The following is a 15,595-nucleotide window of genomic DNA, read 5'->3' on the forward strand; positions in this document are numbered from 1 at the left end:
CTTTATGCCACATTTTGGTGAATGATACCACTCTTCACCAATCTAGCATAAAGGTTCCATTTTCCTTGCCTACAATTTACTACTAGAGTCAGTTTTCTAATGACATCTCTTAATATTCTTCAATGGTCCCCAATACTTAAATTCTTTAACATTATAAAAAACTCCTTAGTTCTACCTAAATCATTAGCTTTATTTGTTGGCATTCTTTCCCACACTCTTTCTAGAGCCATACTAAACTACCTGCTATTTCAATATACTTTCACGCTTCACACCATCTCCATCTGCTATCAAAGTTGAATGTCCTTACAAGATTAGCCTAGAAAGCTGGCTCAACATTTATTTGCTCTTTTCAGTCCTGCCTGAGTCTCTAAGTGAGGTTAGTAATTACTCAACTATAGTACATATTCTGCACTATAATTGTATTACCTATTTTTCCCTTAAGGTTCTAAATTTCTAAAGATAGGATTTTATTGTTCATAATGGCATCACTAGGAAGTACCACAAAATGACATATATTAAATTAAAGTAATTCTATTGCATTAGTTTTACTTAAATCTACACAAACTGTTACTCAGTATCTAATTGTTCAATTATTCTCAAACTCTTAAACATGATATAAAAGATGACTGGTATGCCAATTCTACCTGCTCTTTTTGGATAGAAATGTTATCTTTACACAGTCAAATTCACAGAACAAATGACTAATGGACAAAAAAAGCATACCTTTTCATATAAATACATAGTTTCTCCAGCTCGGGCATCCATTTGAATGCTCCCCCAGAACCACTAGGTAGGAGAAAAAAAAATTTAATTAAGAATTTATTTTATCAGAGAAGCGATTAGTAGTATTTTTAAAAACCCAATCTTGGAGCTTCTAGCTGACTCAGTTGGTAGAACACGCAACTCTCAATTTCAGGGTCATGAGTTCAAGTCCCACATTGGGTGTGGAGCTTACTTTAGATAAAAAATAAAATAAAAATAAAACTCTATATATTAAAAAAAAAAAAAAAAGCCAGGGGTGCCTGAGTGGCTCAGTGGGTTAAGCCTCTGCCTTCGGCCCAGGTCATGACCTCAGGGTCCTGGGATTGCGTCCCAAATCGGGCTCTCTGCTCAGCGGGGAGCCTGCTTCCCCCCACCCTCTCTGTCTGCTTGTGACCTCTCTCTGTCTCTCTCACTCTGTGTGTCAAATAAATAAATACAATCTTAAAAAAAAAAAAAAAAAAAGCCAATCTTATTCTAGAATTACTTGCCTCCTGCTTGACCACATAAAGTTTTTTCGAAGGTTCAAATGGAAGTTCTTTTACTACATTCTCTTCAACTACAAGGTGAGTGCATCTTTCATCTCCAACGGGTAAACAGTTACCTCCTAAAGATAAATACATGCAAGCATAAATAAACCAAACTATTTATCTCCAAACCTCAATTTTTAAAGAGGCATATTTGCCAGGAGATGATTAAACAAGAGTAAGGAAAAAAATATAACTTTTATAGTATATTCTAAAAATAATAATAAAATAAAAAATTAAAAAATTATAGTAAATTCTACCTTGCATTTTAGTCATTTCTTCCATATTGGTTTTTTCTTCATCTGAAAATCCTAAGAAACTTAAAATGCAATCTTGAAAAGGAGGAACTTTAAATTCATTTCTAAAGTCATCAACTGAAGCACAGAAATCCCTAAAAAGAAAATAGACTCTTCTAAAACCAGCTTAACTTAAATTCAGTTAAGTATATCAATTTATAAATCTATAATAATTCTCAAGGTTTTCAGGGTATCTACTTATTGAAAATATTTTACATGTAGTCCAGAAATGTTCACAAAAACATCAGTTAAAAAAAAAAAATTGGTGCATCCTTGGTCATCCCCGAAGTAACTTCTAACAAAATTTGATCACAAGTAGTCTTTACAAGATTCAAATCCTTGCTCTGTATATGAAATTTTCTCTGTATTCCAGGGGTTTTATAGTTTCATGAAATGTTAAGTAATAATGTAGTAGAAGAGCAAGGAATTTTGAAGGAAAGCTTAACACGTTACAAATTGTAATCACCACTTAGAAAGTAACCAGAAAAACAGTGAAAAAAATGTAACAATCTATCCAGATGCATTAAGTTTTTACTTCATAGTTTTTAAATGATAATGATAATCAAAACTATTTCACAAGAAAGAGTCTGAAGATATCACAGACTTCTTCCAACTTTCAATTTTTTATAATTTTTTTTATAACTTTGCTCCTCCTAGACTTTATTCCTTAGGCTACCTAAAGACTAAATTCATTTTGTCTATACTATCTATGAATTTAAGGGTTTGGACACTTGGGTTTATCTTCATAACATACTTAATTCAAATACTGAACTACCGAATTTCTAAACACTTACTGTTCATTCCGCCTTTCCCAAGCTTTATAAATCCATTCTGACTTCATAATTGGAGTGCCCAGACTCACAGCAATCTAAAAATACAAACATTAATTACAATAAATTTTCACCTTAAATAACTGCATTCATGGAATTTCTAAGCAATTTTATACATAGAGTTTTTTGCAGCTTTAGATCATTATTCATCTGCTTTATGACAAAATATAAAGAAAAATTAACACAAAACTGTCTTTCAATCATACAAGTTAGGTTAAAATAATTTAGAACAAGTTCCATGATGTCCAAATCAATTCCTTATTTTAAATAAATATAACTCTGAAGCTAAGTTCATCTTTATTTTATTATATTTCTATTTTTCCATGTTTACTTCCTTGGAAGTACTGACCCCAAAACAGGACTACAGAAGAAAATAGCTGATTAAGTCACAAAAAAATAAGATATGAATTGGAAAGTATTCCTCTCAGGAATTCAACATTACCCAAGAATTACCATTTGTTACATAAATACACTGATGGAGGGTGGGAACAAGGGGATAAATTCTTCCTAAGATATTCAAGTGCAATCTTAAACTGAGATTTTAATTCTAATTAGTTTCTCCTGTTCTTTTATAGTTTGCACTAGTTAAATCTTTCAATCGTCTTATAAAAACATAGCTTTGTGCTTCTTAAGACCATTTAGACAAGAGCGAAATATCTGCTCAACACTTCCCAACCCCCTTATTCACCAATGCTTATAGTAAACTTTGCTAATATTAATCAACTGTCTGAAATGTTACCCATCTATCAAACCTCCACAGTCCTACTCATTCACAAATCTTACTTATTTCAAGACCTAACTCAGGTACCATTACTTCCTTAAAAACCTAAAAAGGGCCACGCTCCTTTGATTTAAAATTTTTACTAAATGTACATTTGCAAAAATTGAATTTCTTATCCTCAATAAACTATGGGAAAAATAGATGGGATGAAAGTGCTGTTATTAAATCCATCCCCCTCCAAAATGCTATAGTGAAACGCACCCAAGTTTACATACCCTGAATTTTTCTCCTTGTGTACAATTTGCCACCAAATGTGTAACTTTTGAATTAAAGTCTTTTCGAATAACTCCACCCATGTGATGAACCAATGTCACCAATCTGACCTCAAAAGAAAAATTAGGCAACATTATGATTAATTTGAACAAAATTTTAAATTATGTTTAGAAGTCATTTAGGATCTACTGAATAATTTTTATTTATAAAGTACATACAAGAATTTTTATACAGTTACATATTTTATGTCAAAAAAATTAAAAATTGATTGCCTAATTGGCACAGGCAAAATTACACATAGAAATAAGCTAGTAAAGATAATTACCCAAAACTTAATTAAACAACTGGCTTTCATACAACCTAAACAGAAGACTATTTTTTTTAAACACCAGGTTATATAACACCAATATTATCCCACAGTTACAGTAATACCCCATTAGCTCCAACACAGAAAATTTTATGAATCAGAAAAGTTTCTATGAATTCTCTAGAGCAATGAACATACTTTAAGGCTGGATTTGTATAACAAAAAACTGTAATGTATTAACAAAAACTTCAAAGAATGTGGCTGATGATACTTAACAAAAAGACAATTTAAATGGATCCAATAATAATGAAGTTTTTCTCTTAATTCATATGCCTGTCAGCCTAAACAAAATGTTTTTTTACAAGGCTTCTCAGAATGTTTCTTCATAAAATTTCAAACAGTATATTCATAAATTCTCCTTCAATATGTCTAAAATAAAACCATGATATAATTAACCAAAAAAGTGTCAATTTAAATTTATTTGGCTGGGAAAAATATTCCTTGAATAGAATGTTTTAAAATACTTACTAGTTCCTCTTTTTTCCTAAATCCAGTAAAGCATAGTACTAGATTCATCATGCTTGTACAATAGAGTGGGCGACATGAAAAAGGCAAAGGCTGAAGGACACAACAATTTTAAATCTGTGAGTTTATAGTAGAGAAGAGAACACATCTTTTCAAGCTAAAACATATTTCCCCCTCTTGCCAGTCAACTTTGTCAATCCAAAGATTTCTTGCATTTTTTAATATGCAACCAAAAAAATAGCAAAAAACAGATTACAAGTTTTACAATACAAAAATCCCCCATAACTCCTAACTCATATTTGACAGACATAATCTAAACACACGTAACTACTGGCAAATGAAACACATTTATATGCAAACCTTCAGTTCTAAAATATACTTTGACACATTCAAAGTTTTATCCACTAGGAAAAATTTAAGACTCCATAAACTATTGTAAATGATTCTAATCAAAATTAAAACAGTTCAAAATATTTTATAACAAACACCATGTAAATTACACATATACTTGAACCAAATATGATTCCAATTTTTGAGCTAAAAACATGCAAATAGTAAATAACTTTAGCAGTGGAGATATATATAATGGAAAAAAATGGTTAAAAAAATAAGTATAGTTATATAATTTCCACCATTATGCAAGTATTTCACAATTTTGATCTTGAAAGATTTACTTGGTTTTTGAAAGCAACACCCCTGAATCAAAACAGAGAATTAAAGATTATCATGCACTTTACTAAGTATCTATAACAAAAGAAGCACAAAATTGACCTAAACAATTTTAAGTTAATAAGGCAAGCTTAAGAACGGCATAATGTAGGGGCGCCTGGGTGGCTCAGTGGGTTAAGCCACTGCCTTCGGCTCAGGTCATGATCCCAGGGTCCTGGGATCGAGTCCCGCATCGGGCTCTCTGCTCAGCGGGGAGCCTGCTTCCTCCTCTCTCTCTCTGCCTGCCTCTCTGCCTACTTGTGATCTCTCTCTCTCTCTCTGTCAAATAAATAAATAAATAAATTCTTTAAAAAAAAAAAAAAGAACGGCATAATGTAGCAATAAAACCAAAGTATATAGACTAACTCTACTACAACTCTAACACTGAAATGTTACTAAAAACAAAAAAGTGGGGCCCCTGGCTGGCTTAGTTGGAAGAGCATGAGACTCCTTACCTATGGGTTGGGAGTTCAAGCCCCATACTGGGTGTAGAGATTACTTAAAGTAAATAAACTTAAATTTACAGCCCAATATTAAAAAAAGCTAAAATAATTTCTTTAATCTTAAACCATGCAGTAACAAATAAAAATGAAAGTGTGTATTTATTCTGTGGAAGAAAGTAAGTTTATATATGTATATACATTTCTGGAACCCACGTTTAACAAATTATTTCTTGCCAAGACATTTTAGGTACTAAGATATTTATATATGTATATATACACACAAATATGTTAATTGTCATTATTTAGCCTCTAAAAGTCTTAGATTTTCACTCCAAAAAGTTACAATAGAAAGATTTTTAAAACAATATTAGAGTAGCCAATACTACCCCTGTTCTAAATCTTACATATTCCCAACAATTAACAGGACTTTTCTGCTTATGAATTTTCACAAAATTCATGAATAAAAATTTAATCTTGAAAGTCATAATAAATGTATATTTTCTTACCTCTCCTTTTTGGGCACAGTTTAAGATAACTGGTGGTCCAATAATTCTACAATCAGTCTTGTGTAACTCATCAAAAATGGAATCCTGGAAGTCCATGACTATGAATACATTTTCAAATTCTGGAGAATCCAAACTTTCAAATTCTTCCAGTGATTCCATCTTTACAAAGGGCACTTTAATTTCCTTGATTTTTTTTCAGGTGGTTATTAGAAATAAAAGTTATTTATAGATGATAAAATTAATTCATTTAACTCTAAATAACACCTAAAAATAAATTCACTATCGATACTTTTATTTTTACATTTGTAGTAAACTTTTAAATTTAAATAGTACTTTTATTGTGTAATAAGCATTATACTTAATAGTGAACAGCCTTATTTCTTTACTCATTTGTATTTTTATATAAACATATCTCCATCTATATTGATAATAAATTTTGAATATTAGTATTATAAAGGCATGCCTTTTGACATGGCTTACTCATTATAAATCATCTAATACACATATAAAACTAAAATGATTTCTTTTAAGTATACACATTTTGATAGTAAGATGCATTAGAAAGATGTCCACTATTACTTTTTATTCTAAGAAAATGATGCCACATTTAACAGTTCTTCCTGCGTAATCAGCTTCAGAATGATTTATAGAAATAAAAATAGAGGGGCGCCTGGGTGGCTCAGTGGGTTAAAGCCTCTGCCTTCGGCTCAGGTCATAGTCTCAGAGTCCTGGGATCGAGCCCCACATCGGGTTCTCTGCTCAGCAGGGAGCCTGCTTCCTCCTCTCTCTCTCTCTCTGCCTGCCTCTCTGACTACTTCTGATCTGTCAAATAAAGAAAAATCTTAAAAAAAAAAAAATTAGAAATAAAAATAGAAAAAATACTATCGCACTTAGTATCTACAAGAAGGGTGAAAATTAATTTAATCATTTCAATATATATGAAGGAAATTAGAGAAAGATCGGAAACATATAGGTAGTAGTCATGTGGCAAATGTAGACTATAAAAAAGCTAATTTACTATTTAACATTTTATAATATACAACTATGAAAAAGAATGAAAATATTCAAGTACCTACATGACTCCTATGCAAAAAGAATGGAATAATTTAAAAGAAAATTCTGAATAGCTGAGTTGTTTGGACTTTATTTGCTAGGCTGATGTAATGAGCTGAATTGTGTATCCTCAAAACTCACATTGAAGTCTTAACCCCCGTACCTCAAGAGAGGTCTCATGACCTCATGAGACTGATTTGAATATAGGGACTTTTAAGAGGTAATTAAGGTTAAATGAGGTCACCAGGTGGGCCCTAATCCTATCTAACTGGTATACTTACGAGAATAGGACATTTAGACACACAGAGTTATCAGGGATATGCATGCCAGAAGGGCCAAGTGAAGACATAACAAAAAAGTGGTGGCCATCTGAAAGCCAAGGAGAGAGACCCGAAGAAAAACCAAACCTGCCAACACCTTGATTTGAGACTTCTAGTCTCCAGAACTTTGAGAAAATACATTTCTGTTGTTTAAGCCACCCAATCTTGGTATTTTATTATGGCAGTCCTCACAAACTAATAGAGCTGGTATATAGGTCCCATCACCATTAAACGGAATTTCAGAACACAATCAAGAGTAGTGCAGCATGCCACATGCAATGAAGTGCTTGACCTACCATATTAACAACACTTTTTATTAATTTTTCATCCGATTTTCCAGGACAACTTTCTCTTATCTTTATAACAGGGACTTCCATTATTTTAATAGTCTGTGGAAAAGAGACTTATGTATAAGATTAAGAAAACTATAAAATTATTTAAGCACTGATGGAAGAAAAATAGCCTTTCCTAAAAAAAAAAAAAAAAAATTAAAAAAAGGCTAAAATTCCATACCTTTAAAGCTTTTATAAGTTCTTCTTGTTTTCCAGCTTCCTGAACCAATATCATTCTCGTTTCAATTTGAGGCATTTCTTCTATTAAAATTAAAAATGTTTAAATTAGTTTATCAGGTACTAATATCAAAACCAGCAGTTCCTAAAGGAGTTGATCCCATTTACAATTGCACCGAAAACCATAGGATACCTAGGAATATATCTAACCAAAGAGGCAAAGAATCTGTACTCAGAAAACTATAGAATACTCATGAGAAAAATTGAGGAAGACACAAAGAAATGGAAAAATATTCCATGCTCATAGATTAGAAGAACAAATACTGTGAAAATGTCTATGCTACCTAGAGCTATCTACACGTTTAATGCAATCCCTATCAAAATTCCATCAATTTTTTTCCAAAGAAATGGAAAAAATAATCCTAATATTTTTATGTAACCAGAAAAGACCCCAAATAGCCAGAGGAATGTTGAAAAAGAAAACTATAGCTAGCAACATCACAATTCCAGACTTTAAGCGCTATTACAAAGCTGTAATCAAGACAGTATGGTACTGACACAAAAACAGACACACAGATCACTGGAACAGAACAGAGAGCCCAGAAACGGAACCTCAACTCTATTGTCAACTAATCTTCGACAAAGCAGGAAAGAACGTCCAATGGAAAAAAGACAGTCTCTTCAACAAATGGTGTTGGGAAAATTGGACAGCCACATGCAGAAGGTAAGGACCATTTCCTTACACCACACACAATAATAGACTCAAAATGGATGAAAGACCTCAATGTGAGAAAGGAATCCATCAAAATCCTTGAGGAGAACACAAGCAGCAACCTCTTCAACCTCAGCCACAGCAACTTCTTCCTAGAAACATCGCCAAAGGCAAGGGAAGCAAGGGCAAAAATGAACTACTGGGACTTCATCAAGATCAAAAGCTTTTGCACAGCAAAGGAAATAGTCAACAAAACCAAAAGACAACTGACAGAATGGGAGAAGATATTTGAAAATGGCATATCAGATAAAGGGCTAGTATCCAAAATCTATAAAGAACTTATCAAACTCAACACACAAAGAACAAATTATCTAACCAAGAAATGGACAGAAGACATGAACAGATATTTCTGCAAAGACATCCAAATGGCCAACAGACACATGACAAAGTGCTCAACAACACTCAGTATCAGGGAAATACATATCAAAAGCACATTGACATACCACCTCATACCAGTCAGAATGGCTAAAATTAACAAGTCAGGAAACAACAGATGTTGGTGAGGATGTGGAGAAAGGGGAACCCTCCTCCACTATTGGTAGGAATGCAAGCTGGTGCAGCCACTCAGGAAAACAGTATAGAGGTTCCTCAAAAAGCTGAAAATAGAGCTACCCTATGAACCAGCAATTGCACTACTGGGTATTTATCCTAAAGATACAAATACAATGATCCAAAGGGGCACATACACTGCAATGTTTATAGCAGCAATGTCCACAATAACCCAATGAAGGAAAGGGCCCAGATGTCTATCAACAGATATACAATGGAACAGTGGAATACTATGCAGCCAAAAAAAACTTGCCTTTTGCAATGAAGTGGATGGAACTAGAGGGTATTATGCTAAGCGAAATAAGTCAATCAGAGAAAGACAATTATCATATGATCTCACTGATATGAGGAAGTTGAGAAACAAGACAGAGGATCATAGAGGAAGGAAGGGAAAAATGAAACAAGATAAAATGAGAGAGGAAGACAAACCATAAGAGACTCTTACTCTCAGTAAACAAACTGAGGGTTGCTGGAGGGGCAGAGGGTAGAAAGGATGGGGTAGCTGGGTGATGGACATTGTGAAGGGTATGTGCTATGGTGAGTTCTGTGAATTAATGAATCACAGATCTGTACCACTGAAATAAATAGTATGTTATGTGTTAATTTAAAAAAAAAATAGTTCCTATTCCCTGTTTTGGCTATACCTGGCATATTTTTCCATCTTTGAGGAGATCATAACATTCTCTAAAACTAAAACAACTTAATTCTCAGTTTATTTTTAAAATTTGGCCATCTATCACTTTAGAGAAAGAAAAAACAAACTGCCATGGAGTATACAGTACATTAATGAGTACTCCTCGTAACCAAAAAAAGTATTCACTATTTTGCAAAGCCATCCTCTTCAACAGCTCATGCAACTTCAGGACAGACCCATTTATAAAGGAGTTAAGGGAAGAAGTGGCTTTTCACCTAACCAGTCATAACTGGATAAATTCTAACTGTTGCAGCTGGACTGCCCTCATATATAGAAAAAGTAATATTCAAAAATAAGGTGCTTTCTCCTTCAAAGCTGGGAAGCATTAATCCAAACAATAATAAAAAATCTATACAGTATAAGTGGCTAAAATCAACACCACAAGAAATAACAGAGTCGGTGAGGATGTGGAGAAAAGGAACCCTCTCATGCAGTTAGTGGGAATGCAAACTGATACAGCCGCTGTGGAAAACAGTATGGAGGTTCTTCATAAAGTTAAAGATAGAGCTACACTATGAGCCATTAACTGCACTACTGGGTATTTATTCAAAGAATACAAGAATACTAATTCAAAGGGATACACACACCTATATGTTTATAGCAGCTTTATCTACAATAGCCAAATTATGGAAGCTAAGTATCTCTATCATCAATTGGTGAACAGATAAAGAAGATGTGGAATATAAATATAATTAAATATTACTCAGCCATAAAAAGAATGAAATGTTGCCATTTGCAACAATATGGATGGTATAATGCCAAGAGAACTAAGTCAGTCAGAGAAAGACAAATACCATATAATTTCACTCGTGTGTAATTTAAGAAACAAAACAAGCAAAGTGAAAAAAATAAGAGAGAGAGACAAAGAAAAAACAGACTCTTAATTATAGAAAACCAAACTGATGGGGGCAGTTTAAATATGTGATGAGCCCAGGGTGATGTATGGAAGTACTGAATTACTATATTATACACCTGAAACTAATTTAACACTATATATTAACTAACTGAATTGAAGTAAAAACTCTAAAAAATCTACAAAGTATAAAGAGATTGTCAAAAATATTTACTCAATAACTACCGCAGCTTAACAGTATTATATAGTTAAATTCTAAATTTCTAGTCAGAAAGCTTAGTATTAAAACAGTGATTTGCTGTTTTAAAGCTGATTAATAGGTTTACCTTCAACATATGAAGCAGATCCAACAAATACATTTTCCTTAGAAATTTCAGTAACTTTAGAATCAAAAATAGAGGAGTCTGCCAAGCTTGTCCTCCCAGTAGTAGATGTTAAGACACTATTGTCAGCCATTATTAGTACTCTTCTCTGTTGGCTGAAAAAAATAAAGATTGAATAAAAATACATGAGCATTGGACAAAAACATGCATTAGAGGCTCTACTTTTATATCCAGAATTTATAAAAAGCAGTATTACTCATTTTTCTTAATATTGAACCAAAGAAATGTCATTCAACTTGAGCCTCAGTTTCCCCTTCTGTAAAATAAAGATACTACTACCTGACTGATAGGAATATAGTAAAACTAACAACGTATGAAAAGTACTCAGAACATTACCTGACATAATGAAAATTCAGAAGGTGGTCATAAATATTCTACCTCCTTCCGTCTCCATCCCTTTGCCTCAACCAATCCATTCTTCTACCTATCTTCATTTACAATATACTACCATCATCACTCAAATAATCCCTGTCAAAAACTAGATCCATCCTGACTCTTCCCTCTACTTTATTTTCCCTCCCCCAAGTTCCTACCCATCCTATCTCAAGTATTCTGGAACCTCACTGGGTTATCTCTGATTGTTAATTTATTGCCAAAACAGCTTCAAATTTTAGAAAAAGGAGCTGAGACCTGGCCCCACTTCTCTATGCTCAATGCTACAATGGCCACTTGGTCAACTACAACAGCTCCAAACAACTTTATCATCCTAAAAACAAATGTGACCATATCACTTTCCTGGTTAAACTTCCGTGAACATTCTTCCCTTTATTGTCAAGTCCAAATTCACCATCAGGTGTAGGTGTACAGTTTCATCCTAGCCTACCTCTTCAACCTCATCTCCTGTTTAATTCCCACAGTCCACATATATCCTATGCTCCAGCCACAATGTATTTCTCAGCATTTTTCAATCACAGATCACAATTTACTCCATACACCTAGTTACACTGAATAGTACTCAATTCTCCACCTAGCACAACTTTCAACTCCCAACCCACTGCTTTTGACTCATTCTCTGTGGATGTCTCTGTATATCTCATGAGAGATTGCTCTCTCATCTGTATTTTCTTATTAATTTACTATCATCTCTCCTTTAAAAGATTTAACAAGAAAGTTACACATGGGTTAATGCCAATATGACTCTGGACATTTAAGGAAACCTTTTTTTTTTTTTTTAAAAAGACTTCAGGACCTAAGAGTTGTAAAGCTAGGCAAACAGAAAATAAAAAGTTAAATGAATTTTCATCAATTCATATCAAGGGTATTATGTAAGCTTATTATCCTCAAGTTAATTTCCAGAATACTGGGCAAATATAAAGAGGAGGCCCTATCTTTATCTGGTACATGTCTGACCTACTTTAGCCTCCTACTTTTTTTACATTAATAAAATAAACAAATATCTTCCACCAGCTTTTTATCAAAGTAATGGTTTAAATAAACTATATGCTATGGAGAAATAGCGTTTAGTAAGGTGTCATTAACATCATACCTAGATGGTGATGCTAAGTAGCTATATGCACATTAATAATATCCAAAGACCTAAGCATAACTGTTAGGCTCACACTTCAAAGCCAGGAAACCCAGCTTCCTGTCTCATCTCTGCGCTCAGTTTCCACATCTAAGAAGATAGCACAACTCAAATCCAGTTGTGATGAAACTGAATAGATGGCATCATAAGGGGGCAATTATTAACTTTCATAATATTCACAATGTGAACATTTTAAATTGTCTTACCATACATCCATAGCAATCATTATTCTAAGGCTCTCCAAAGGAATACCCCATTAATTGTTAGTAACAGTCTCTACTTAGAATCAATGACAAATTCTATCCAGTCCTTATTTTTTTTAAGTCCCTTACACTTAGAAGTTCTCAGTGAGAAAGATTCTACAAAGGCTATCACTCAACATTCCCTTAAAAGAACCTTAAAAATAGTCAAGAGATAGACCAACATACTTTAAAGAATGAAGGAGGGAGATTTTAATAATCAAAAACGCTTTATGAGTTTACATTTTCTCTTATGCCTGTTTAAAGGCCATCAAAATAGGTAATTAAAAATTAAAACTGTGTCTGATAATACTGTATATGATCAATTTATTGCTGAAATAGCTTCAAATTTTAGGAAAAAAGAGAGTTGAATGGAACGTTGATGACAACATCAGCACTCTGATTAAAAATGGAAATAGAGGGCGCCTGGGTGGCTCAGTGGGTTAAGCCGCTGCCTTTGGCTCGGCTCGGGTCATGATCTCAAGTCCCGCATCGGGCTCTCTGCTCGGCGGGGAGCCTGCATCCTCCTCTCTCTCTCTCTGCCTGCCTCTATGCCTACTTGTGATCTCTCTCTGTCAAGTAAATGAATAAAATCTTTAAAAAAAAAAAATGGAAATACACTCATTACTTTTTCATATTCATGTATTCTGTAAACTTGTATAAGAGGATTAGTGTTCATAAACCTATACACCTTAATTCTCATCCAAGAACATAATTAAGCAGCTTTTGACTAAATAACACATGCCTCTTTTCATTCCAAAGAGAAATCCTTCACTTAAACAAATATCCACTTTAGGTTTCTTTTTACTTATTTTTTTAGGTAATCATTTTTCAGAAGAGCTAAATGAAATACTGGATATGATGGTGGTGTAACTGACAACAATAACATTAGTGTTAACATTAAAAACATTATGTTAATATTTAACGCTTAATATGTGACATTGTTCGAAGTCTTTTACTTGTATTACTCTTTGAAACCATCCTAAGAGGCAGGTACTATTACTGTCTCCATGTCATAAAGAAGCCTAGAAAAGAGAGGTCAAGTAACCATCCAAGCCAGTAAAACAGGGATTCAAACCCGGGCTGATTCCAGAGGCTCCAGTTTTAACCACAAAGCCAAATAAATCTGTACCCCGGAGGAAGGCGCAAGCGGGCGGTGGGGGGGCCGGTGTTAGGCGGAGGCCGGAATGGGCTGGCGTTTTTAAAAAACGAAAAAGTCTACTTCCTACACAGAAGGCACCAAGAAGAATCCTAGAGCGAAACCACTAAGCCCTCTAAGATAAGCCCCCAAAGGCAGCAGCTGTGGGCAGCCAGAACCGCAGGGACAAGGCGGCTCGTCGAGACCACTCTTCCCAACTCCCTCCCTTCACCCAGACCTTCTTCCGGAAGAAATATCTCACCAGGTGAGGGATGAAGATGCCCCACGACCAGGCCTTCGGGATCCCACTGCGGTCACTGCCTAGCTGTTGGGAGTGCAGTGGGGGAGTTTCCAGAGCCAGGAAGCCTGAGCAGGGGTGCTTCGGGATTCGCGGTCATCGGGGTGGGGCAGTCCGACAAGAAAAGGAGCCCAATGCTCCGGAGACGTTGGCCCACTCCCCACCTCCCCAACCCACATCCACAAAGTCCTCACCACTCTCAAAAAACGCCTCGGAAGTCCACCTGTTCAAGCACTGATTCCCCTTACTGGTACCGCCATTCCTCGCGGGTGTCAGCCACAACCAATTCAAAAAATGAGCCTCTTTCTCTAAAATCCATGCCGATTGGCGTGTGATGTCAACCTCCTTCCCATAGGCTGCGGTCTCCAGAGGGGCGGTGATTGGCCACTGCTCTCCGCACCCTCCCCTCAGGCGCCGATGGATTGGCTCTGCGTGAGTTTCAAATAAACCTAACGGCTCGCACGTCGGAACGTCAGGAGTCGGTAGAGAAGTTCCCGGATGTGACCGGGAGGCAGTAGCGGTAGTGCCTGGTCTTCCCTGGTTGTGGCAGGTGTGTCTGTGGCTACCGCTTGTTTACTCAATAAACTTCCCATTGAGTGGATTTCTCCGCCCCGCCAGCTTTTTTTTTTTTTTTTTTTTTTAAGCGTCACTAAATCCTTTAAATCAGTGCTCCCACGATGAATTTTTCTTCACTGCTTGCTGGAAGCGGAAGATTTTCCTGCCTGCGTACTTTCTGTTTTAGGAATATTATTTAAATTTGGCTTCAGAGGCTTTGACTTTGGTGGTTGTGTTGGCCGGGAGGGGCCCTGGACAGGGGAACTCGTGGCTCTCCAGGTGTAGTTCAAATCAGCAGCCGCTTATTTAAATTCTCATGTATGTAAACACTGCTCTGGTCGGGGGAATTGCACCGGTAATCAGAATAAATTCTTAGTGTTTCCTCGGACTTTTTTTTTTTTCTAATGTAAGTTTACCTTTGAATAAATGTAAAAATATGTCTGGAGATTTTAGAATCTCTTGGAGCCAAAGTAAATTGTTTTCCTGCTGCCTCCTGCGGCCACCGTGAGATCTTTTCTTTCCTGTAAAGTCTAGCCAAGAATTTATCCTTTGTCCTGTAATTACTAAAGCTATTGTGAAAACAATCTTCTATTTTCTTCAATTTTTAAATATAATGCCCTATAACATGGTATCTTAAAAATACTTCTCCCCCCAGGTAGGTTTTGCATAGTTCCCAACTAAGCGCTGATTTAAGTAAAAGAAGGGAAATCCGTTGCCCAAACTTAAATTCCAGTAAGAGAAGGAAAACTTGTACTTTTGCAGTGCAGCACTTCCAACCATGTCACACAGGTGAGAATTTACAAGTTTTTCTA

At 35.0% G+C, this 15,595-nt stretch overlaps 1 protein-coding gene across 1 annotated transcript in view; it reads right to left on the reverse strand.

The window, feature by feature from the left end:
• Nucleotides 1–14,764, reverse strand: part of ECT2 (epithelial cell transforming 2) — a 61,572-nt gene extending 46,808 nt beyond the window's left edge. Inside the window, 11 exon segments of the mRNA XM_032341091.1 lie at nucleotides 724–786; nucleotides 1,251–1,366; nucleotides 1,547–1,677; nucleotides 2,377–2,450; nucleotides 3,409–3,516; nucleotides 4,242–4,331; nucleotides 5,896–6,078; nucleotides 7,565–7,657; nucleotides 7,782–7,861; nucleotides 10,972–11,123; nucleotides 14,193–14,764. Of these exon segments, the coding sequence (XP_032196982.1) occupies nucleotides 724–786; nucleotides 1,251–1,366; nucleotides 1,547–1,677; nucleotides 2,377–2,450; nucleotides 3,409–3,516; nucleotides 4,242–4,331; nucleotides 5,896–6,078; nucleotides 7,565–7,657; nucleotides 7,782–7,861; nucleotides 10,972–11,101 (1,068 nt within the window). The 5' untranslated portion in view covers nucleotides 11,102–11,123; nucleotides 14,193–14,764.
• Nucleotides 14,765–15,595: the final 831 nt, after the last annotated feature.

This window comes from Mustela erminea, chromosome 1 (genome assembly GCF_009829155.1).
Source record: "Mustela erminea isolate mMusErm1 chromosome 1, mMusErm1.Pri, whole genome shotgun sequence".
NCBI lineage: Eukaryota > Metazoa > Chordata > Mammalia > Carnivora > Mustelidae > Mustela > Mustela erminea.